Consider the following 21,797-nt stretch of genomic DNA (forward strand, 5'->3'; position numbering starts at 1 on the left):
TTCCAGGCTGTAAGAGCATTTGCTAGTAAACAGTCTGTCTGCTGTGGCTGACAAGATCAGATCTCTTTGACTAACAAATTTTTGGATACCAAATGGCACTATGTCTATATTTACATACACATATGGCCAGAGCCACAGTCTTCTTACGATATACACTCTAAGTCAGTTCCCAAAGTAGTGCTGGGGTCACATTTAGAATCAATTGTTCTTATCCTGCCCTGTTACTAAAGTTACCACAGAAGGATGCAGAGACATGTGAAAACCATGGATGTGCTAGCAGTGAATAAAGAAAGGTAGGAGAGAAAGGAGGAATGTCTTTTCCTCTCTAGGTTATAATTCCTGAGAGCTGAACTATCCGCATAATCCTCACTTGGATGTCTGCATTTCACTCGCAGCCCCACCAACAAGCGTAAATTCATTCTAAATCAGACCTGACTTGAGAGGTGTCTGTGATCATTGCCACCATCAGTCTAATATACAGAAATTACACCATAAGGTTGAAATAAGAATGTGCTATTGTTTTTTTTCAGGCCGGTGAACAAAACTTATTTACTTTTTACAATACCATTAGAGTAATCGCTGAATGGATGGATGGATTTGTCTGCCTCCAAAAACATTTTGGGTACAAAGAATTGTACACAGAGATGGAAATAAAGATTATTTCCCCTGGGGTGAGGTAGAAAGAAGGATGGCACACCAGAAGCCATGTTCTTCTAAAGCTAGAAGAGCTGGATTTTGTGCCCCCAGAGCTAGTCAAAGCATTTGTAACCATCCAATAGGATGGATTAAGAGAAACCTGTTACCATCCTTACTTGAAAGACAATTCAATCCTTCCCACCAGGCTTTTGGGCTCTTTCCCTGCTCTAGCACTAACGCTTCTGTTTCTACCCAGTCCACCACCATGATTTTATCCAAGTAAAAACTGCTATGAATGTTTATGAAAGTCCATCTCCTCCTCTGAAGGGTCAAGACAACCTCTGACTGTAGTTCAATAAATACTCATCACACTTTCAACCCACTCAGGCAACTGATGTCTTTAGCTTCATGCCTTCCGCAACTCAACGCAACCTGCAGCTGATCTGCACAGGACAGAAACCTCGACCGTCTCCAACTAAACCTCCTCAGCGCAGGAATCACAGCAAGGTATTTCAGATACCAGCAAAAGTTGTTGAGAAACCAAGAGGTGTGCTGCCTGGCTGGGTCACATTGTTCAAATCCACTGCACCTTCTAGAGTCTTCCCACAAAGGCCTGGAGTTAATAAAGCATCTCTCTCTCTTGGGTTTCTTTCTGGTTGGTTTTTTTTTTTGGTATGAGATTACAAACCACATTTTTATTAGGTCATCTTAGCACTGCAAAGCATATCTTCAGCATCCCCTGAAGTGGTTCTCAGGACAACATTAAACCAGTGAATTGTAGCAACTGCCACAAGGGCAGAGCTGTAGCTGTAGTCAAGTCATTTGTAGGTGATGCACATCACATGGATCACTTACTCCTTGACAGTAGCTCTAGAGAGTGTATGTTCCAAGCAAAGCTGCTCAGAAACCTTCCTGCTAATTTGCATAAATTAATCAATGCAGGCACATTCTCTAAACTGTTAACTCATCAGGTAAATGTTGTGATAGTCCAAATATTAACAATTATTTGTTTAAATTATATACTTTCTCAAAGTCTCTTTGGGAACAAATGAATGCTGCACAGGGCACCTTCTCTATTATGTGGTTGTGCCTGCACATAAATCTTACATTGTTACAAAATTAATGCAACTTAGGTCTAAAAAGACCTAAAAAGATATGGAACAAAGAAAGAAACAAATGCTGAAAGTAATTTTACTTGTTCGCATTCCCTTATTTCTCTACTATTCTAAAGGAGCAACTGTTGACTAAAATGGCCTAGATTTTCAAAAATGCCCCAAGGGGTTTTGTCGTCTGAGATCTAATTTTCAAAACACAAAGCATCATTTCGGCTAAACACAAAGCATCAGTTCAGCTGAGCTGGGCAACTAAAAGCCAGGGCACATGGAATCAGTAGCCAGGACACAAATTTTTGAGCCTCCTCATACCAGCTAGCCAGCCTGCAAAAAATTTAAATATGAAATCAAGCTGACAAATACCACAGGGGAACTCACTTTCTGTTCACAATCGCCCAGTCTTCCGTGTAACTTCTTACACAGTCCCTCACATGAGGGTCCATCTCACTGTTAAAAGGAGAAAAACATACACCTTCAAAATCACAGACATGACAATGACTTCTTAAACATACATACTTTCAGTTAGGTTTGTATTTACTCTTCGAGGCATTTACAGACAAAACCGCCACGGTTCAGCCTTGCAGATCTCAAATCCGGAACAATTAATTCCCTTGAGCGAGGCGTCACCCTGTTACCTCCTACCTCTCTTCAGGCACAGCCGACACAAGCGTTCGACATTCTCGGGGTGTGTACACAACCTCGATGTCATCAGGAGGAAACTCAAGCAAGTCTCTCAGGGGTCCGGACTCCACTGCAATCGGGTGTGTAATAAGGTAGTCCTCCAACTCAACCGGGTCCACTGCTTCTGTAAGCGGTACCTGGGAAAAAAAACAAGCAATGGAAGGGTCTTAAAACAGAAAGAAAGAAAAAAAGTAAAATCACATGCACGTACTCTACTTTGGTTTTCAAACCGGCTCTTCTGCCTTATTGATGAAATTTGATCTAACATCAGATGACAATTAATGCTAGTGGTGTTAATCTTAGCTAACACACATCATACAGTTATTTTTCACGTCATCTCAAGAAAGAAAAAAAAAATTTTTCACCTATTTTCAAGAAATTCATTAGTTTGCATCAAAAGAAAATATTACATTTTATTTCCCATGTGTATGACTGGGTTGCTTTTTACCATGCTGCTGCTCTGATGACAAAGGGAACCTTCACCCTGTTGCAAGGTGCAAGAGCGCTTTCACCCTCAGGCATGGCTCCCAGACAGGAATCCAGAGCACAGGCTGATTTACCAGGAACTCACAAAGCCACAGAACTCTGAAGACTAACATTATTACAAATTAAATCACTTCTCTGGGGAACACAAAACACAATGTTCATCTGCTACAGGTACAAGTTTAACCACCTCTTCTCCCTGATATTAGGACCTTCAGTGCCTAATGACTCTGCCCATGCGAGGACACTGCTCTAAATAAAAAGGATGCTTAGAAAACACCTTTACTCGGCACAAAGCTTGCACCTAAAGCACAAGCAATGACTGAACTAACACACATGCAGGAAAACAGTAGATTTCACTGGTAGTACTCATCTCACCATACTGAAAAAAGTGAGGGTTTTTTTAGGTACATGAAAAAAAATTGCATAAACTGGATACATATTCACGTCGCATAATTGTGCGTTTTTACATATGTGAGTTATATAAATACATATATATTCTGATATGAGATCATTATCCTATGAGGCTCTACATAAACATAGACATTAAGAAAACAAAACACTAAAAACAAGTTTTGAGGAACCTGTTTCTACAGCAACTGACAGATTTCCTAGATTTCCCTGACACATCCCAGCAAGGCTGAGTGGTTTAATATGAGTCACAAAAACACATCAAAATTCAGCAATTTTTCTCAACTATTTCCTCTTTCCTGTCATCCAGATGATTTCTATGGGACAGGGAACTGTCCTGTAGCTTCTCTTCTGTTGACGATGACTTTAAAAAGAACACTTAGTACTTAAGTTTTAAATGTGCTTCTCCAAAAAAATTGCTATACTGATCTCAAATTCTGTTTTTTAAACTTGTATTGCCAAAAAGTTGTGAAATGAATCAACTTTTTATTCAAGGAAAAAGACTTGACTAGCACAGAGGGTATTGAAAGAATCTCTCCTATCACAGCCAACCTCAATGAATACTGCAATTTTCTTACAATACAGAAGGCAAACCCTTCAGCAAACATGGCATGACTCCACTAAAGTCAGGTGAGTTGGACCAGATGACTTTATGCCAAACAAGAATACGGTCCACAAAAAAATATGATGTCTAGAAATTCAGTATTAAGTTCTGCAACTTAGGTAAAAGACACAAATTAATTTCTGTGTGAAGACATGCACCATGATCATCATCTATTTATCTCTGAACCCATGACCTTTTTTCCCCTTCTAATCCTGAGCTCTGGAAATGAACTTAAAGTATGTGATTTGGAGAACTTTTGAAAATACAAACCAGACACTTTTAACTGTTTTCCTCGCTGCAAAACTCACAATGAGCAGCACTTGTCACTGCTCTTTCCCACGTTACAGTTAACATGTCATCACCTCGCACTGTTTCTTACACACAGATAGACCAGCTCCATTTGGCACTAGATAACTGACAAAACGTACAGCAGGCAAGCGTGACGGTTCATTATTGAGGAATTGCTAACAGCGCATGGTTTTTTTCAGAAGAGCCGCTGCATAATACTACTGCTACTTCGCGTGCGTATAGTCCTTTCCACTGATAAACCTCAAACCCGAAGAAGAGTAAGAACCCAAAAATGGAGACTCCTTACAAATGAAGATAAAAATAACAAAATCACTGGGCAAAAGCCACAGAGGCATGGGGTAGCAGATGTGGTAGCAAAGGCCCTCCCTCATGTCTTCTTGTTGCCAGTCCGGAGCCCCATCCACGCCGCGATGCAGCTCTGTGCCGTACACCGAAAGCACCTTCATTGAAGAAGGCCAGAGGGTGACTTAAAGCTGCTTAACTGACCCTATTTTTAAGCCCTAACATTTTAAGACTTACTTTTACTCCTTCTGCTGACCTCCCTTCCACACCGGTGGCTTCAAAGCTGAGGCACCTTGCAGTGACCACGCAAGTGCTGGGGTTTGATCTGCACAAACTCATTTACCTGTGCATTTCCCCAGGCTAACAAAGAGGAACTTTTTCCTCATTCCTTCCAATCTTTCTAATCCCTTCATCCTGGTAAACATTAGAAAATTACAACAGACAAGGAAAAAACCCCTGTATTAACACAACTGGGAGGTGGGTGCAGGAGCGAGCAGACACCGGGCAGATTGTCACTGCCCCGAATGCAACCACCTTTCCCCATTCCTGGCATTCTACATCTCAAGTTTCACTTGCCCATCAAGAGCACTGTAATCTATTGGACAAACTAGTAAAACCCTAATCCAGAAAGTCGGGCAGTGCTTCAGGGGCTACCCAACACTAGGTCCTGCGTCTGCGTACCGGGGGGTTTCCAAGTCCTTTGTACATCTCAGGCCCAAGGCTGCGCTCAACAATTCTCCGGTTTGTCTCTTCAGATAACTATTGTGCCATGAAGATGTAAACAAACATAAAAGTCAAACCCAGAAGCCTGTATTAGACTTACCATCTGTGCAGCCAGAAATACTGTCTAGCACCTGAGTAAACAGGCCAAACATAAATTCGTGGTTATGAAGAGGAACTACTTCGTGTCAGGCTATTGGCAGATAAAAGGCAAGCACATTATTTTAAGCTTTAGATATTTGTGGGGGAAGAAGTGATAAAAAAGGAGGAGGAAATACGGATGTACAAACACACCAAAAGGAAAATGAACCCAAATGGTGTCCCCGTGTCTCAACTGAACCACAAGACTCCTCTCATGGCTCTCACTGCTGATGGCTTAACCTTTCCTCCATCTTGCTTTACGCTCCTGCATCACTCTGAAGTTGTGGATGAGACCAAGAACAGACACAGTATACAAGTGGCTATTCCTGTGTTATCTGGCCAAAGCATCAGTCACCTGAAATTCTCATAGGAACCCATCAGATCGAACGCACACACGGAAGGAATCAGACGAGTTCAGATAAAGACCAGGTTACCCAACTTCATCATCCCAGCCTCACCACTGGCTGAGGAGCAGAACCTGCTCCATCTTCTCATCTCCGAGTCTCCAGGCCCAGCCTACCTCCTCATGGCACCAGGAAAAACGACAAGGCACCAATAGCCGACTCCTATTACGATTGTGATATTTTCTTAGTTTACAAGTTTTGCCCTTACCGTTGTGCCCCACTCTGATGTACAGCTGATCTCCAGCTTATCACAAGAAGAGCAAGTTCCGCTTTCAGTGACATGTTAGAAGGTTTTGAAATCTGCTGCAGCAGAAATGGGGGACCAGCTGAGGAGCTATAAAGCTGTCCTCTCCCACAGCCCTGCCTGCTGGCAGGCTACAGACAGCGATCTTCGATGCAATCTTCATCCTGCTTCCAGGAAGGGCCTTTTTGATTCCTCCCGACAGCTCCTAGGATGCAACAATAGGTGCCTCCTCCACGAAATGCAGACGGTTTTTCTTTATCAGACTTCCAAAGGCACAGGGATAATTTCAGTCACGCATTTGCAAATGTGCAGGCCATCTACCAACTGGCTAATAAACCTAACGGGGGGATACTGGAGCATTACTGGAATAAATCATTGAAAAGGTGTCCGTTTCTTCCAGTAAGAGTTTATTAAGGCTCTCTGGAAACAGCTGTACAGGACCTCTGACCATCTTTCCCAGGCAGGACTATGGAATAGTCTAAATTAATGGCAAATACATGCTAAAAATATGCAAAGGAAAACCTGGTCCCAGAATCACGATTATTGCCCTTTTTAAAACACGCTCCTTGACTTTGTACAACCTGTAATTACAAATCAAATTTTGGACGTTTCAGACAATTCCTTAATACAGTTTTCACTCAGTCTTTGTGCCACCTCACTCAGGGCAAGCGCAATCCCGGTGCCGTTAAAATGAATAAGACCACATGGGGAGAAAGGGGCCACTGGGTACGAGTAAGAGCAGCATAACCTGCTCCCTGCCCACATAAACACCAAACACAACGCACGGATAAACTGAAAGTACAGAAGAAATCAAACAGGACTCTCTCTATTTTTCAGACTTACACAGCCCAATTACTCCGAATCAAACACATCGCTTGCACGTAACAATTCTGCATATGTATGTCCCTAACCTGTCCATAGACACACGCTCTGTCAGCTTAATGAAGAGACCAGCCTGATTGATTTGTCTTATATAAACTACTTAACACACACATTCCATAGGTGCATCTGCGTTGCTGCAGTTATGGCTCTCAGCAGTTGCATTATGAAACCCGATTTCAAAGGTTTACAACTCTCCTGCAACAGGGACAGTCAAGCTTTCTTCTTTAAGGTTGTGTTATTCTTCACTGTTATATACCCTTAAAAGCTTGAAAATAAAATTTCGTTTCCCATCGACTTTGTCCTTCTCGAGACAGCAAACATTGTATTTCACTGTAGTTTTAGTGAACTGCTAGCCAAAACATGTCTCCGTCCTATTTATGTCCTTCTTTTGAGCACCCACCTGTATCATCATCATCAGTTACAGCAGAAGCATCTGCACAAATCTGGTGACAGGGGCAGAAGCCTCTGCTAGGGGACATGGCATAACTCCATAGAGGGTAACACAAACCCCCATTTACTTTGGCCGAGCAGCTCAGCCAAGGATCACAGGAGCAAAGGGCTAACACGGAGGGAAAGCTACACCTGGTGTACCACGCTACAACACTCACAGCCTATTCCACCCCACCAAGGAAGCAAAAACAAAAAGCAAAGGGCAGATTTGTATTAGACCTGCTCTATTGTGGCGCTCCTGATGACAGACAACCGCAACCAGCTCCCTCATGCACAAGAGCAGACCCCTCTGCCACGCAGGACCTGCCACATGTCCCAGTGTCCAGGGGTTTGCCAAGTGGTGGTGTTGGCCGTGTACAACTGACGGGGAAGGCAGCAGCAGCCATGCTCAGAGGGAGCTCAGCAAGCAGAAGTGGGCAGGGCAAGGTAGTTCAGAGAGCAGCAGGGATGCCTGATAACAAAGGCAATGGGGATACTTGCCATTGATGCACTTTTCCATCATGCTCAAGAAATGACCAAAGGATAAGTATTTAATTAGCATGCCATTTAATTAGCCATCATTATGTGCCCTTGCCTGAACAGCCTCCCCCTCCAGTTTGCTGCCTTGCTGAACCAATTACACCTACACTAGCACCTAAAGACTAAAGGTCTGCTCTCCTGGGCACCGCGCAGAAGCTCAGTAAGGGATGACAGTAGCAACTAGGGCACAAAAAGGGACAATTATTATCTCCATCTCACAGATACTGACTGAAGCATTGCTGCGTGCCCTGATGATGTTCACAGGCATTCAGATTTTTGCCTGAAGGACTTTAACCTATTCTTGCCCTACATGGACAGCTTGGCAGAGGGGATATTTCTAGATCCTATTCCAGAAGTTTGTTGCCCAACTAACTCACATGTGCTGTACTGAGAATCACGCATAGTCTTGTGGTACACAGTCTAAGCAACACACTGATCCCAGCTATGATTCTGCAGACTCTTCCAGCTCACGCATGTCAGCACAGCCACGAAAAGCACCGTGTCCTTCGCATTTCCTTCTCCCTCCCTCACCTCTGCTCTCCCAAGATGCTTACTCTCACTGGGGAGGCGTGGCGGACACATAATGGCATTTCAAATGGTTATGACATGATGGCTTGGCAGGATGCATCTGGCAAAACAGGGATTTGAACCCAAGTTGCTCATGATCCAATCCAAGACCAATTTCCCTTTATCTAAAATGAGATGCATAATTCCCAAGGGCAGAGACCCAGCCCCTATGAGGATCATAACACAACTCGGGGACCTGTCAAAATGACAGTGGCAAAAATTGGAAGGTTATACCTCCTGCCTCTTGTGTGGGAGTAAAATTCCCTGCAAGGATATGATAAGGGACCTTGAAAAATTAACCTTGCAGAGCTCCTCATCACAGGTAGGATCCTGACTACTATTTTTACTTGGCAGCTAGGCAGTTCCTCAAAATCAGGGTGGTATTTCTTGCCAATTTTCAAAGTAGGACAAAGTTCCATCTTAACTTCAATACCTCCTTAAATATTATATCATTTATAATGTGCTAAATGTGTAACAGATTGTGCCAAAGCTTCGAATTCTAAATAAATACCAACTTCGCACCCACTGCCTCCCTGGGCAAAACCTTGGAAAGCCAGAAGCAGCAGATTAACACTTCAAAGCTGAGGCCCAGCCTTCTCCAAGTTCTCCCTAGGTCTCCAGGGCAAACAGTCACTTCCCTTGTCGAGCACTCAGGAATGCAGATGGCCTGTTCTTGTTGTGGCAAAATCCCGTCACCATTAAAGGGATACTGGTATCTCAGGGAACTGCAATAGGAGTCAAATCTGATGTACTGTAGGAAGGACTCAGCATAAATCTGAGAATACAGGAAATATAACACACTAAAAAAAAAAAAGATTTGCAGACAAGTTAAAGAAGGTAACAGTTTAAAGAAATATATTTTCTAAGCAGAGGCATCAGATTTATTTTTAAGTGTGAACTACAGGCCATAGTCATTCTAAGAGGTTTTGAAACATGAGTAGTGCAATATTAACCACTGACAATGCTCAAGTAATTAAAAAACATGTTTTACTTGCATAAATTACATTTCATTTCACCTAAGCAATTACTCCAAAAACAGTAATCACCAGATCCAAATTCTAAGAATCACATACTCGTCTACTGCCATTACTGCATTTCAGAAAACCCACACCCCTGATTTCACTAGCCCGATGACTGGTGAGCATGGAGAATTCCTGCATTTAATTTTTTGTCTCCATTTATAATATGTGGAAATATTCAAATGAACCAAAGAGATTCCTAGGCAATCTCTGCTTTTCATCAACCACAGACAGCTACCAACCCTCAACAAGGATGACACCTCCCCAGCCATAAACTGCAGTCATTACCTCCACATATATGCATCCTGCCTCTGGAATGCAGTTCTGAATCTCCTGCTTTGCTCTAGCTCTTATTACTTCTTTTGCAGCATGTTTTGAAAGACGTAATTACTATAGAAAATAGCTGGTAAAAGTTCTTCATTTCAAGTTGTAAACGTGCCTCAAATAATGCTGTAAGCATCCTCTGTTAAGACAAAAAATGTTTTAGAAATAGTCTGGAGCCTCCATTTTTAAGATCTGAGAATATTTAGTATTAAGTTCTGGATTCATTTTACAGACAAGCCTAACGATCTGCAATGTGTGTCAAAGTCATGTAATATCACAATGCTTGAAATGGAAAAAGCCTCTAATGAAAGAAAATATTTGTAAATATACCTACCTAAAGAGGGATCTAACATGTAACAAGTTACAGCCAGTCACAAAACCAGTGAGATGTTTTATGTACAAATATTGCTAGGTTATTTGCTATTATAACTGGTTGTTAATGTAAGAAGCCAGCTGGGTATAGAAATATTAATATTAATCAGAGATTAATTAGTTATCTGGGAATACTAAAGCAATTTCTTACCAAACCCAGAAAGACACGAGTTATGCCTCCAAGGATGGGTAAGAAGACAGACAGTATCTTCTTTGATGACTACAAATCATGTAATTTCACTAAGAGCGTATTTGAAGAACACGAAGACTTTGATATAGAAAATGCAAGTACTGAGACTGATCCAAAAGAGCTACCAATAAACCACACCAAAACTGAGAGCACAGAGACTGAGACAACAAAAACATCAAAGCTCCATTATTAAAGAAATGAAAAAGCCAAACAGTTTGACCAGAGACTTCAAGAAAATCACAGGCTTCCCGCTTTTGGCAGAAACACTACATCAGATCAGTGGAGACGGATCCCTCCGGACCCTTAGGGTTCACACAGGCAAACCACGGTGGCTCTGAACTGTGCAAGCTGGACTCTGGTAACCATGAATGTGCATGCTCTTCTGAGTGGAAAATACTTGGCACAGTCACGTCTCAATTATCAGTGAACAACTTATCTAGGGTACAGCCTAACCACTAGACACACGAAGACGCCGGAGCTGGCGTCGTGTGGAGCTGCCTGTGCTATTAGCTCAGGAGCAGCACTAGAGGACAGCTGAAGTGGTTTATGTACGTGCCCAGGTGAAGAAATTACTGTGTCTGCCACATCCACGGGGAGCAAGGCTTCACCTAACAAACCACAGCCAGCTTTGGGCACTGACAGTCCCGGCGTCTCAGCTCTGTGCACCTGAGCAGACCTGCCTGGGGACCCCAGCGATGAGCCCCAGCACCCAGCTAACCATGGCAGCAGCACAGCCATCACAGAGTAAGGCTCAGCCCATCAACCAAAGCTCTGGGACCACCATGGACCTCCAACCTCAAGTCTCCTTGTCTGCTGTTCAGAGCCGGCTTTGCAGAGCCACCCGAGTGGCCCTGCACAGTGACAGCATTGGCCACTGGTGCAAAACCTGGGCACATCCACCCAACCCTGCTAGCCCAGATAATAGAGACGTGGGTCTCATTCAAATTAGCTTAGTGCTAAAAAGGCTAACAACGCGTTTAAGCTGCCTTCTGACTGCAAAAGACTGTAAGTGCATATATACAAAGGAACTGTTGCAGCAGCGCATCTACACCTTAGATGCTCATGTGTCCTCTGACGTTTGCAAACTGTTCTTTATCTTGCTCGCAGCCCAGAAGCCAACCGCATCCCGGGCTGCCCCCAAAGCCACGTGGCCAGCAGGGCGAGGGAGGGGGTTCTGCCCCTCTGCCCTGCTCTGGGGAGACCCCCCTGCAGGGCTGCGTCCAGCTCTGCAGTCCTCGGCACAGGAGAGACACGGACCTGCTGGAGCGGGGCCAGAGGAGGCCCCAGCAACGCTCCGAGGGCTGGAACAGCTCTGCTGGGAGGACAGGCTGGGAGAGCTGGGGGGGCTCAGCCTGGAGCAGAGGAGGCTCCAGGAAGACCTTCCTGCAGCTGCCAGGACTCGAAAAGGGGCTTAGAAGAAAGATGGGGACAGACTTTTTAGCAGGGCCTGTAGCGATAGGACAAAGGGTGATGGCTTTAAATTAAAAGAGGGCAGATTTCAACTAGATAGAAGGAAGAAATTGTTCACACTGAGGACGGTGAAACCCTGGCCCAGGTTGCCCAGAGAGGTGGCAGATGTCCCATCCCTGGAAACATCCCAGGTCAGGCTGGACGGGGCTCTGAGCAACCTGATCTGGTTGAAGGTGTCCTTGCTCACTGCGGGGGGTTGGACTAGATGGCCTTTAGAGATCCCTTCCAACTCAAGGATTCCGTGATTCTACGATAGGTTTACTTCTTCACGCACTCTCACAGCCAGCGCTAACGCAGGCCCTGCCCGCTCTCCTGAGCCTTCACAGGCAAGCAGCAGCAAGACAGCCCAGAGGGAGAAAGCAGCTGTAATCCAGGCTGTGAAGCAGTGGTCTTCCAGCCCACCGCTGCTCGCTGGGACCGTGGCAGCATTACCATGAAAGACTACAGGCAGACCAACAGAGACTTAGACTGAAAATTTTTACATTGCAATTTGAATCCAGTATTAAGAATTTTCTGCAGCTTAGGATATTAGCAGCATTTCCACTGAACATCAGTTTGTTTATGCATTTTATTCCTGCAAAATATGTGTCACAACTAACTTCAGGAAACAAACAGTAGGATTTAATGGTATTTTTAGATTCTGAGTATTTAACAGGCCTGTCATGAATGCTTTGCTTAAGTAACTGAATTTACGTGGTATAATAACATTCAGTTAAGATTAGTTATCTCTGCTAACATATAAACTGTTTAAGTTATTGCAGATAAACGAGACTCCGCAACCTTTCAATGGATACCAGACTTACCAACTTAACATATAAAATGCTCATGACCTCTGCAACAGGACTCACTACTGGTTTTAGAAATAGTATGCAGCAGTTTTAATTTACTAAAGAAAGTGCCTGCACCAGAGCAGAGTTAACTGTGAGTAATCCCTAATGGGAGGAGGCAGGGAAGAGGATGTGGATGCCTCTCCCATCCTCCCCTGTCTGATGAGTATAGGCCATTCAGCAAGGCAGGGCAAAACCTCCAGGAAATACATATAATGGGAGTCACTATTAAGCCTTAATCAGCTTTGAGAGAGCATTAAGACTTGGCTCATTTTCCTTTTCATTTTAGTGATTTTGGTGATAAAATTACTTGGCCCTCAACACATCAAAACGCCCTTTTCTGTGCCACATAGGATACTGTCATGTTTTCCCTTGCAGTGTTTTCCATTCATTTGCACAAATTATCTTTTCTTCTTCTTTTAAATGATGCTAAAATAAACAATGAAAATATACAAAGGAACCTACATTCTCTTATTGAATAATTAGATACTATCTTTGAATACACAACCAAAATCTGACATCCAATAAATCCAAGGCAAAGCTTCAATTAGGCCGGATAATGCCCATAAATCCAGCAGTGCTTTACAGAGATATGTAAACGTCAGCACCTTTATTTTATATGGAGAAAATGGAGCACTGAGAGCAGCCATGGTCAGATCACATCACGTCCAAGAATCCAGGCCTCTTTATTCCCAGACTGATTAACACCTCTTATAACAATGTTCCTCCTCATACTAACATCCAAGTATGCTGGTAACATACACCAACAGACAGGAAATATTACCCTTAATCCTTTGGAAACAGCTGTGATTTTTCTGTAAAACATCTCAGGATACAGTCATTTTGCTTATTTGCAAGTTCTGTGAAACACTGCTCTTCTAATTAAAATATATCTCTAAAGATTAAACAAAAAATAAATTTAAGAACATTTTCTTTTCTTAGGAAAAAAAAAATCAATTTTGGACAACAACCAAAAACATTTCAACAACAATCTTTGGCACTCAAAAGCAAAGTATTCGGAAATCCAAAATTTTGTAAGTCTTTATCTAATTTGAAAAATATAAGTATCATTAAGCAACAGAAGTTCCTGAATGTAGACCAAAGCACAGAAACAGCTGGGCTGCAATTAAGTGAGGTCCAGATACCTAGTGATTATTTTCTGTCCTTTGATAACATCATCTGCCCTCATAAAAGGACAGCGCACACAGGGAAAAAAACAGACTATGGGGTCCATTTGCAGATACAAACCAAAACTCTGCTCTTCCTACACCAAAGCAGCATAACAAGCAGCTGTTAAACAGCAAACCGAGGCATGCACACCAAGACTCAGAGAAGGCTTTGGGTCGCTTCAACAGTAACCCAGGCTAATCTCTGACAATCCACAATCCAGCTTCATCCAGGTAAAACTACTGCAGAAATCCGGAGAGAGGAATCGAGCCTCTGCCACGCTACGGAATGAAGCAACGAGCAGAAATGACCGGTGCAACAGAGGGCAAGCAGAGTTAACAACCACAAGGAGTTGCTCAAAAGAAAAAATAAACTTGGAAAGAAAAGAAAGTGGTTAGTCACGAGGGATTATGATAGTCCATAGTAAACAGTCCGGTTCATCAAATAAACAAAGCAAATACCCCATCCTGCAAGATGCTGGGGAATTCTTTGAAAGGAAGTGCAAGCTCTCCTCTTTCAGTGCACCCAATCAGCGAGTTTGGTGATGAGAAGCCCCAGCTCCCACCAGGGAATATTGAACCTCTCCATGCACCAAAGATGAGCACAGCCTGTGGCTTGCAACCCAGAATGCACACAGCAAGGGGCAAATGCGCACTCAATTTACCAGTGGATTTAGAGAGACTTGCAAAAGTAACTTCAAAAAATAAAATCTCCTTCATCTAACGCTAAGACCTTACCAGCTCCTATTTCTCAGTAACAAATTGTCGGTGCCTTCTGTTCTGGATTTCAAAAATATAAGCTCAGTGCTGTAAGGACTGCGAGGAATCCCAGGTCAGCACATTAGGTTATACAGGAAAAGCCTCTGAAGGCTGTGGACCTGTATCTCTGCTTTGAGGAATGTGCAATTAAAATTGGCTGCTCCTAAAGTGGCAGAAGGGTGGAGGCTGGCAATAATAAACTGCAAGCTCCTGTACAGTCATTTGAAAGCAGTGTCTTTTCCCCAGCTCTACCAGATACTAAATTAGAAGCAATTCTGGCAGCATTTTGTCTGCTGCTCGTGAAGAGAAAGGGAAGAGACTTGCTAAAATTCAGCTGACAAGTTTTTGCATTTATCCTAGGTTCAATCACATGCGAGTCTGTTGAGTGTGAAAAGTCCCTGCACTGGCTTCAGTCAACAAGAAACAAAAGGCCCAACCAAGCATAACGCTGAGGGCCCTTCCTTCACAAAAGCATACGTTTCTCCATAAAAATATCTCCTTTGTACTGCATGTGAGAAGTGTCTCAGAAGAATTACCATAAGCAACTACTGTTGGCAACTGTCAACAGAGAACCAGTGCTGACCTTATCCAGATGACAACTCTCTATGAAGTGCCCAACCTGATGAGCAAGACGCACTGGCTAGGAGAGACCACATCTGCATTACCATTAAAAGTCCTCCGGTTCCATGCTGCACACTCCACAGTGCAACTTGCTGCCATTGTGGAGATACATGAACGTAAATCACATGGCATTATTAAAATATCCACACATTTTAGCATAAATTTCCTATTTAAGCCCACGCTATGCGCCCTACTCTAGGATGTCAAACCAGTATGGCTACACAAAACTGCCATGCAGATTCAGGGCCTTCTATTTCTTCTCTGTAAAAGTGTAATGACACTCAAACTTCTGAACTTTTCCACAGCAAATAGCTCTTTCAGCTTCACAGCAGTAATGCTTTCTCTCTGCATAATGTTTGTTATCAAACCAGGACAGGCAGGCACCACAGATTCTGACGGATTTCTAAGGGAGAGAAATTAACCCAAAATTCAGTACAAGAGAACCTCTGTCACATTATACAGCCTCAGGATATAGACTCATGACTTAACTAAATATACTTGTCATACAGACTATCTCCTACAAACTATCGCTCCATGTTAATCATGTTTCTGAAGAGCATCTCTGCTCAGCACAGAATTTAATATGACAAACCAGGAGCTTATCACATCAACCATCACGCAATGCAGTTTGATAGGCAAGGCTCAGAGCCTGCTTTCAGTTAGCATGACTTTTTCCATGATTTTTAGAGATTCTTGCATATATTTACTAGAAAACACAACACCAACAGGATAGTGAGAGATTCCAGAACTGAAGACAGGGCTGACAATACTGTGACCAACAAATCTGATCCTGCATTAAGAATTACATGTGAATATCAACAGGACTGAAACTTTAAGCACACACACTTTGATGACGGCAGAATGGAAAAACCTTAGAAATAGGAAGAAAAAGTGGAAGAGACTATTCAGAGCGAAAGGAGGTGATACAAGGAAAAGCTATGAAAAATAGAGCTGGCTGAGGAACAGCTTGGAGAGGTACACAGAAGAGACCTTGCTTTATGAAAGCGAGGGGAGTAGAAGGGCAATTCAGCCAGCTTGTTCCAAGACAAAACCACATGCGAGACAAATGAGGCACAGAAGCTTGTGCAATGGAAATCCAACGAGTCCTTCAAAAGTAGGCATCTCTTCCTCAGCTATCCACTGCTGCAGGGAAGTGGATTCAATGACCCCGAGTGCTCCATGCAATGTACGCTGCTAATAGCAGGGGTCCCTCCCTATTGCCTAATACTGGATTATGCAAAAGACCATACAGAACTGCCAAGTCAGGGCTTTGCGTTATCATTCCACACCCCTACAGAGATTGCTTCTATAAAGCATTGGCCCTAGACACACCGCTCTCATTAACCCCTCCTCCTTCGTGCTCACTCACCATTAAGGCTGGGCACACAGCTGACAAAGCCAACCTTCTGGTCTCCTTGTACTCACACAGCTGATGCAGAAAGAAATGACAGGAATTCCAGCCCTCTTCAATCTCCAGTGACTCTGGCACAGCCAGATCTCCTTAAAGATGAATTTCCAGCCTGCAGTGAGGTCATTCTTCTAAGCTAGGGGTCAGCTTAGCCTTGGACATCCCTTTTTGGATACTAGCTCCAAGGATGCATTTGTGCCCTGTATAAGAAAGCTTTAACACATTACACTGGACACAGAGCAGGACATGAATTGACGAAACTCTACAGGACTTTACTCCAAAATAAGTGAGGAACTTTTGTAAACTCAGAGCACTTGTACTGACTATCAAATTCAGGGCACATTTCCAGTGCTGTCTGACCTAATCAACCCACTCTGAAGAAAACAAGATGCTATAATATTTGTTTTCTAAGTTGACTGCTGCAAAGGAAGCTGCTATGACCCAAAGCAACAACCCAAATCAAAGGAAGACTTCCAAAAATACAGGTCCAGCCTGAACGCGTTTGGTGAACTCTTGAAATTTTTACCACCATGACAAATAAATTTTCAAGGTTACTGGTAGGCCATGCAAGAAAATCTGACTTCAGAAAGCATGATTCTGACAATATGGCTCACATTTCAGATGCTTTTGAAAGCAGACTGTAAATGTGTAAGCAAATACACATTCCTGAGGAATAACCACATTCAACTTTCACAATAACATTTAAAATACCTCTGAAAGTAGATGAACCACTGTTGTTCCACTCTTAAGAGTGACAAGAAACACAAGAAAACAGACACCTGAAGTGCACGATTGCAAAGAGCTGTTCAGGGAGAGAACCACACATGCACGTGGAATTTAATGCCCAGTCCAGGCTGTTCTGGGATAAAACAACTAACATCTGGTCAAGGGAGCCCCTTGTCCTACAAAGATTCTGCAGAAACACAAATTCCCAGCCACATCAACTGATTTGCAAGTGTGGTGGGTTGACCCTGGCTGGACCCCAGGTGCGCACCAAATCCGCTCTATCACTCCCCTCCTCTGCACAGTGAAGAGAAAAAATAATGAAAGGCTCATGGGTCAAAATAAGGGCAGGAAGAGATCAGTCAGCAATTATCGTCACGGGCAAACCAGACTCAACTTAGGGAAATTAATTTAATTTATTGCCATTCAAAATCAGAGCAGGGTAATGAGAACTAAATGCAAATCTTAAAAACACCTTCCCCCCACCCTCCCTTCTTCCTGGGCTCAACTTCGCTCCCAAGTTCTCTCCCTCCTCCCTCCGAGCAGCGCAGGGGACAGGGAATGGGGGTTGTGGTCAGTTCATCACATGCTGTTTCTGCTGCTCCTTCCTCCTCAGGGACAGGACTCCTCACATTCCTCCCCTGCTCCAGCCTCAGGTCCCTCCCACGGGAGACAGTCCTCCACCAACTTCTCCAACATGAGTCCTTCCCACAGGCTGCAGTTCTTCACGAGCTGCTCCAGCCTGGGTCCCCCATGGGTGCCGTCCTTCAGGAACGGGCTGCTCCAGCCTGGGTCCCCCCACGGGTGCCATCCTTCAGGAACAGGCTGCTCCAGCCTGGGTCCCCCCACGGGTGCTGTCCTTCAGGAACAGGCTGCTCCAGCCTGGGTCCCCCCACGGGTGCCGTCCTTCAGGAACAGGCTGCTCCAGCCTGGCCCCCGTGGGGTCCCAGGTCCTGCCAGCAAACCTGCTCCAGCCGGGGCTCCTCTCTCTCCCCACGGGGTCACAGGCCCTGCCGGGAGCCGGCCCCGGCGTGGGCTGCCACGGGGTCACGGCCTCCTTCAGGCATCCCCCTGCCCCAGCGTGGGGCCCTCCCCGGGTGCGGGTGCAGATCTGCTCCCCTGAGGAGCTCCATGGCCACAAGGGCACAGCCGGCCTCCCCGGGGGCTTCCCCGGGGGCTGCCGGGGACCCTCTGCTCCGGCGCCTGGAGCCCTCCTGCCCCTCCTGCTCTGGGCTGGGGGCTGCAGAGCTGTTGCTCTCACATATTCTCACTCCTCTCCAGTTGCAATTGCTGTTGCCATTTTTTCTCCCCTTCTTAACTCTGTTCTCTCAGAGGCGCTGCCACCGTCGCTGAGGGGCTCAGCCTTGGCCAGCAGCGGGTCCGTCTTGGAACCAGCTGGCACTAGCTCTGTTCAACAGTGGAAGCTTCTAGCAGCTTCTCACAGAAGCCACCCCTGTAGCCCCCCCGCTACCAAAGCCTTGCCACACAAACCCAATACAGCAACATAGAGATCTCCAAAATTAGCAGGTTTTGCATGGAATTATTTTCCTCAGTGTTATCAGGGCCACTTAGGTCAACAACCTGTCAGCACTGCCATTTCTTTCCAAATGGTAATCAAAGAACCTATGCACACCTTCTTCAGTCTTCCACGTTCTGAGCATTACTTACAGTTGTATGATGAGACACGCTGCCTCCAATATTGAGGTTTTTGAGAAGCTGGGGAGACCCTCCATACTGCCCTGAGATCTGCTTCCTGACTTCAGCAGCTACAGTTCTGAAATGAGACAGGGACAACATTATCTCTGTAAAAGAATTACAATGAAGATGATATATCAAATACACTTCACACTGCTGTTGGAATGAAGCCAAACACTTAATGCACTGGTTGGAATCAGAGTGTCACCGGCCAGTGAGAACAGACCTTGTATATTAAATTCCCAGAGAATCACAAAATTCTCGCAAGGCTGCATACACACATTCTTAACAGCAGTTACTCTTTTTTTTTCATTTTGTGAACTGCTCTTTTGTGCACATCTGTGGCAATAAAATGCATGTAACACTGAGTACAAATAAATTTGTTCCCAGCAGGCTCCTTCCAGTCCCCACCAAGGAAAGCGCTCCTCCAGCACTCTCCGCACCCCTCAGCAGTTCCAAGCCAGGTCACACATCTGCTCCTGTGCTCTGCTCTCTCATTTTCATCCCTTGCCTATTTTTGGTTTTTGCAGTCACAGAGATGAGGACCAGCAGCCACCTTCCATCCAATATCCAACCCCTTCAACACCCAGCTCAGAGGCAGAAAAGCAGTCCCACATAGGGTAGGTTCAAATGTCTAGGGAACAACACATGGGAAACAACTGACTGGCTCAGAACAAAAACCTGTTTCCCCCTTCACGTAGGAAAGGTAGCGGTGGGACTATGGTGACTAGCAGAGGGGACACACAACGCACTGGCTAGCCAGGCACAACGCCTTACGATCTCTGCCAAAGAGAAATCCCACTACTGAGGAACTTTTTTCACCAGGAAGGAAAGACAGATCAATCCTTCCATGCGTGGAGGGTAAAATCCACACTGTGCCCCTCTGGGGTCTTCTGTTTTCCCCAATAACCTACACTGCTAAACCTGAAAACACAACAGTTAGGTAAACCCACCAAGGGAACATCTCCGCAAAGGAAGAGAGGGAAACGCCGATAGTCAAAGACTGTCTTAACAGCCAGCCATGGGTCAAACTCTAACACAACCATCCGCAGTGCTCCATTTTGTAACCCGGCAGTAAGCTGCAGCTCACCTCAGCAGTAGAACTGGGATAGCTTTCTGAGTATGGTAGAAAAGGTTTTGTTTCAAAAGCAAACCAAAAAGCCCAGATTCCTTCCACAAAAAAGCATTTTGCTGAAAAGCTGCTGACTACCCGTGGTCTACAGGACCTCAGCAACACAAGAGTGCTCTTCTCCAGGAGTCAATGACCAATTTATTAGTGACAAACCAGCTCCCAACTGCCATTCACCGCGTGGCAGCACTGCAGTCTGCTCTGTCTCCCAGAACAAAGTCCCAGCTCCAAAGAGACAGTAACCAGCCCATAAGACAGATGAAGAGGCTGCAAGGACACGGGTGATTTTTTTTCTGCTGTCTCAGCGATCTTTGTGGGAACAAGCGTCATGGCTAACAGACTCACTCCTGATCTCACTCAGGGGAACGTGCTGTGTATCAGCGTGGTGCAAGAACTGCTAAAATCCTGTCAAGTAAAGATGGTTAAACCTCCTCCGAGCAAACCCTTGACATCAGGGTGGGCTCCTAGCTTTGAGACTGCTGTGGCAGTGAACACTGGTGGGCAGGAATGAGGGCAGGTGGAGACAACTGATGTCAATGGAAGAGAAGGGAACTCTAAAAGGGAACTAGCTGGAACAACCGAGCCTACCATGGAGAGCAGATGTTTCCTCAGTCCAGAGGATGGGAGTAAGATTAGCTAGAGGAAGCATTGTTTTGTCTTCTAAAAAAGTGGACTGCAGAAAGACAAAAAAAAAAGAAGTTTTATGTATTCTGGCTGCAAGAAGTCATTTGCTTCATGTTTGCCTTTATCCACAGGAGACTATGTTTTCACTTCTAGAGGGTGGCTTCTGAAAGCAGACCAAACAGCTCCTGCTGGGGATGGACAATGTTCAGGCTGTCTGATGGCCCTCAGAAAAACCATCTTCCCTGCTCCTACCATGCGCACACATACATTCACAGACATGCACACGTGAGAAAAAACTACGCACGCTGCTAGCATTTATAGGAAAATATGGAATGTATTAAAAAGGCTGCTTGGCATGGGAAAACACTACGCATCTGTGGCTGACGAGATTTAAAAGCGTGGCCCCAGGTTGCAGACGATCTCTGCTTTAAACCCAATCTCTTACTCGGTGTGTGTTTTGTGTAATTCCTGATGATAATGCAGAAGAGAGCCCTTCACCACATGGCTGGCAGGAAAAATCAGAACCCACACTTCGCCATGCAGCACAACACAGGAAAAACTAAAAATCTTTCCGCATTTTCAAGAGACATACATTGTTTCCAGATGGAAAGTATAGCCAGAGGAGCAAACCTGTCCTCAGCTGTGAAACCACAGCCAATGCCTAGCCACGTTACTCAGCGCTGCTCCTCCTGCGTGCGGTGGCTCCTTATGAACCCGAGACATGCTCTGTGATAGACTCCAGAGGGGTTCTCAGTCCTTTCTTCTTCTGCATGTTGGCCTCAGCTGGGCAGCTCTGCAGCAGCTGAGAGCTGTGCTGTATTTGGAGCACAGCCTGTCAGTGCACCCTTAACTCCAGCTACGATTGCGCTTTACCCAACTTGAAGCAGAAGCAAGCTCAGCTGCAATTATAGTGTTGCTTAGGGGCACTATGAGTTTGCATGGATGCTATTACACTGCCTGACATCATCCCCGCTGAAAAGGTCGTTTGATGCAATAGGAAAAGAAACACAGAAACCAAAAGGGTG

At 44.7% G+C, this 21,797-nt stretch overlaps 1 protein-coding gene across 6 annotated transcripts in view; it reads right to left on the bottom strand.

Moving 5' to 3' along the window:
- Positions 1-21,797, bottom strand: part of DOCK7 (dedicator of cytokinesis 7) — a gene marked incomplete at both ends in the record, with an annotated part of 108,552 nt that overhangs the window by 79,420 nt on the left and 7,335 nt on the right. For all 6 annotated transcript variants that reach the window (XM_082003040.1, XM_082003039.1, XM_082003038.1 and 3 more), the window contains 3 exons: positions 2,127-2,195; positions 2,391-2,566; positions 18,993-19,098. In XM_082003040.1, the coding sequence (XP_081859166.1) occupies positions 2,127-2,195; positions 2,391-2,566; positions 18,993-19,098 (351 nt within the window). The remainder of the gene's footprint in view (positions 1-2,126; positions 2,196-2,390; positions 2,567-18,992; positions 19,099-21,797) is intronic.

The sequence above is a fragment of the Phaethon aethereus genome (assembly GCF_964289735.1).
Source record: "Phaethon aethereus genome assembly, chromosome: 8".
In the NCBI taxonomy this organism is placed as follows: Eukaryota; Metazoa; Chordata; class Aves; order Phaethontiformes; family Phaethontidae; genus Phaethon; species Phaethon aethereus.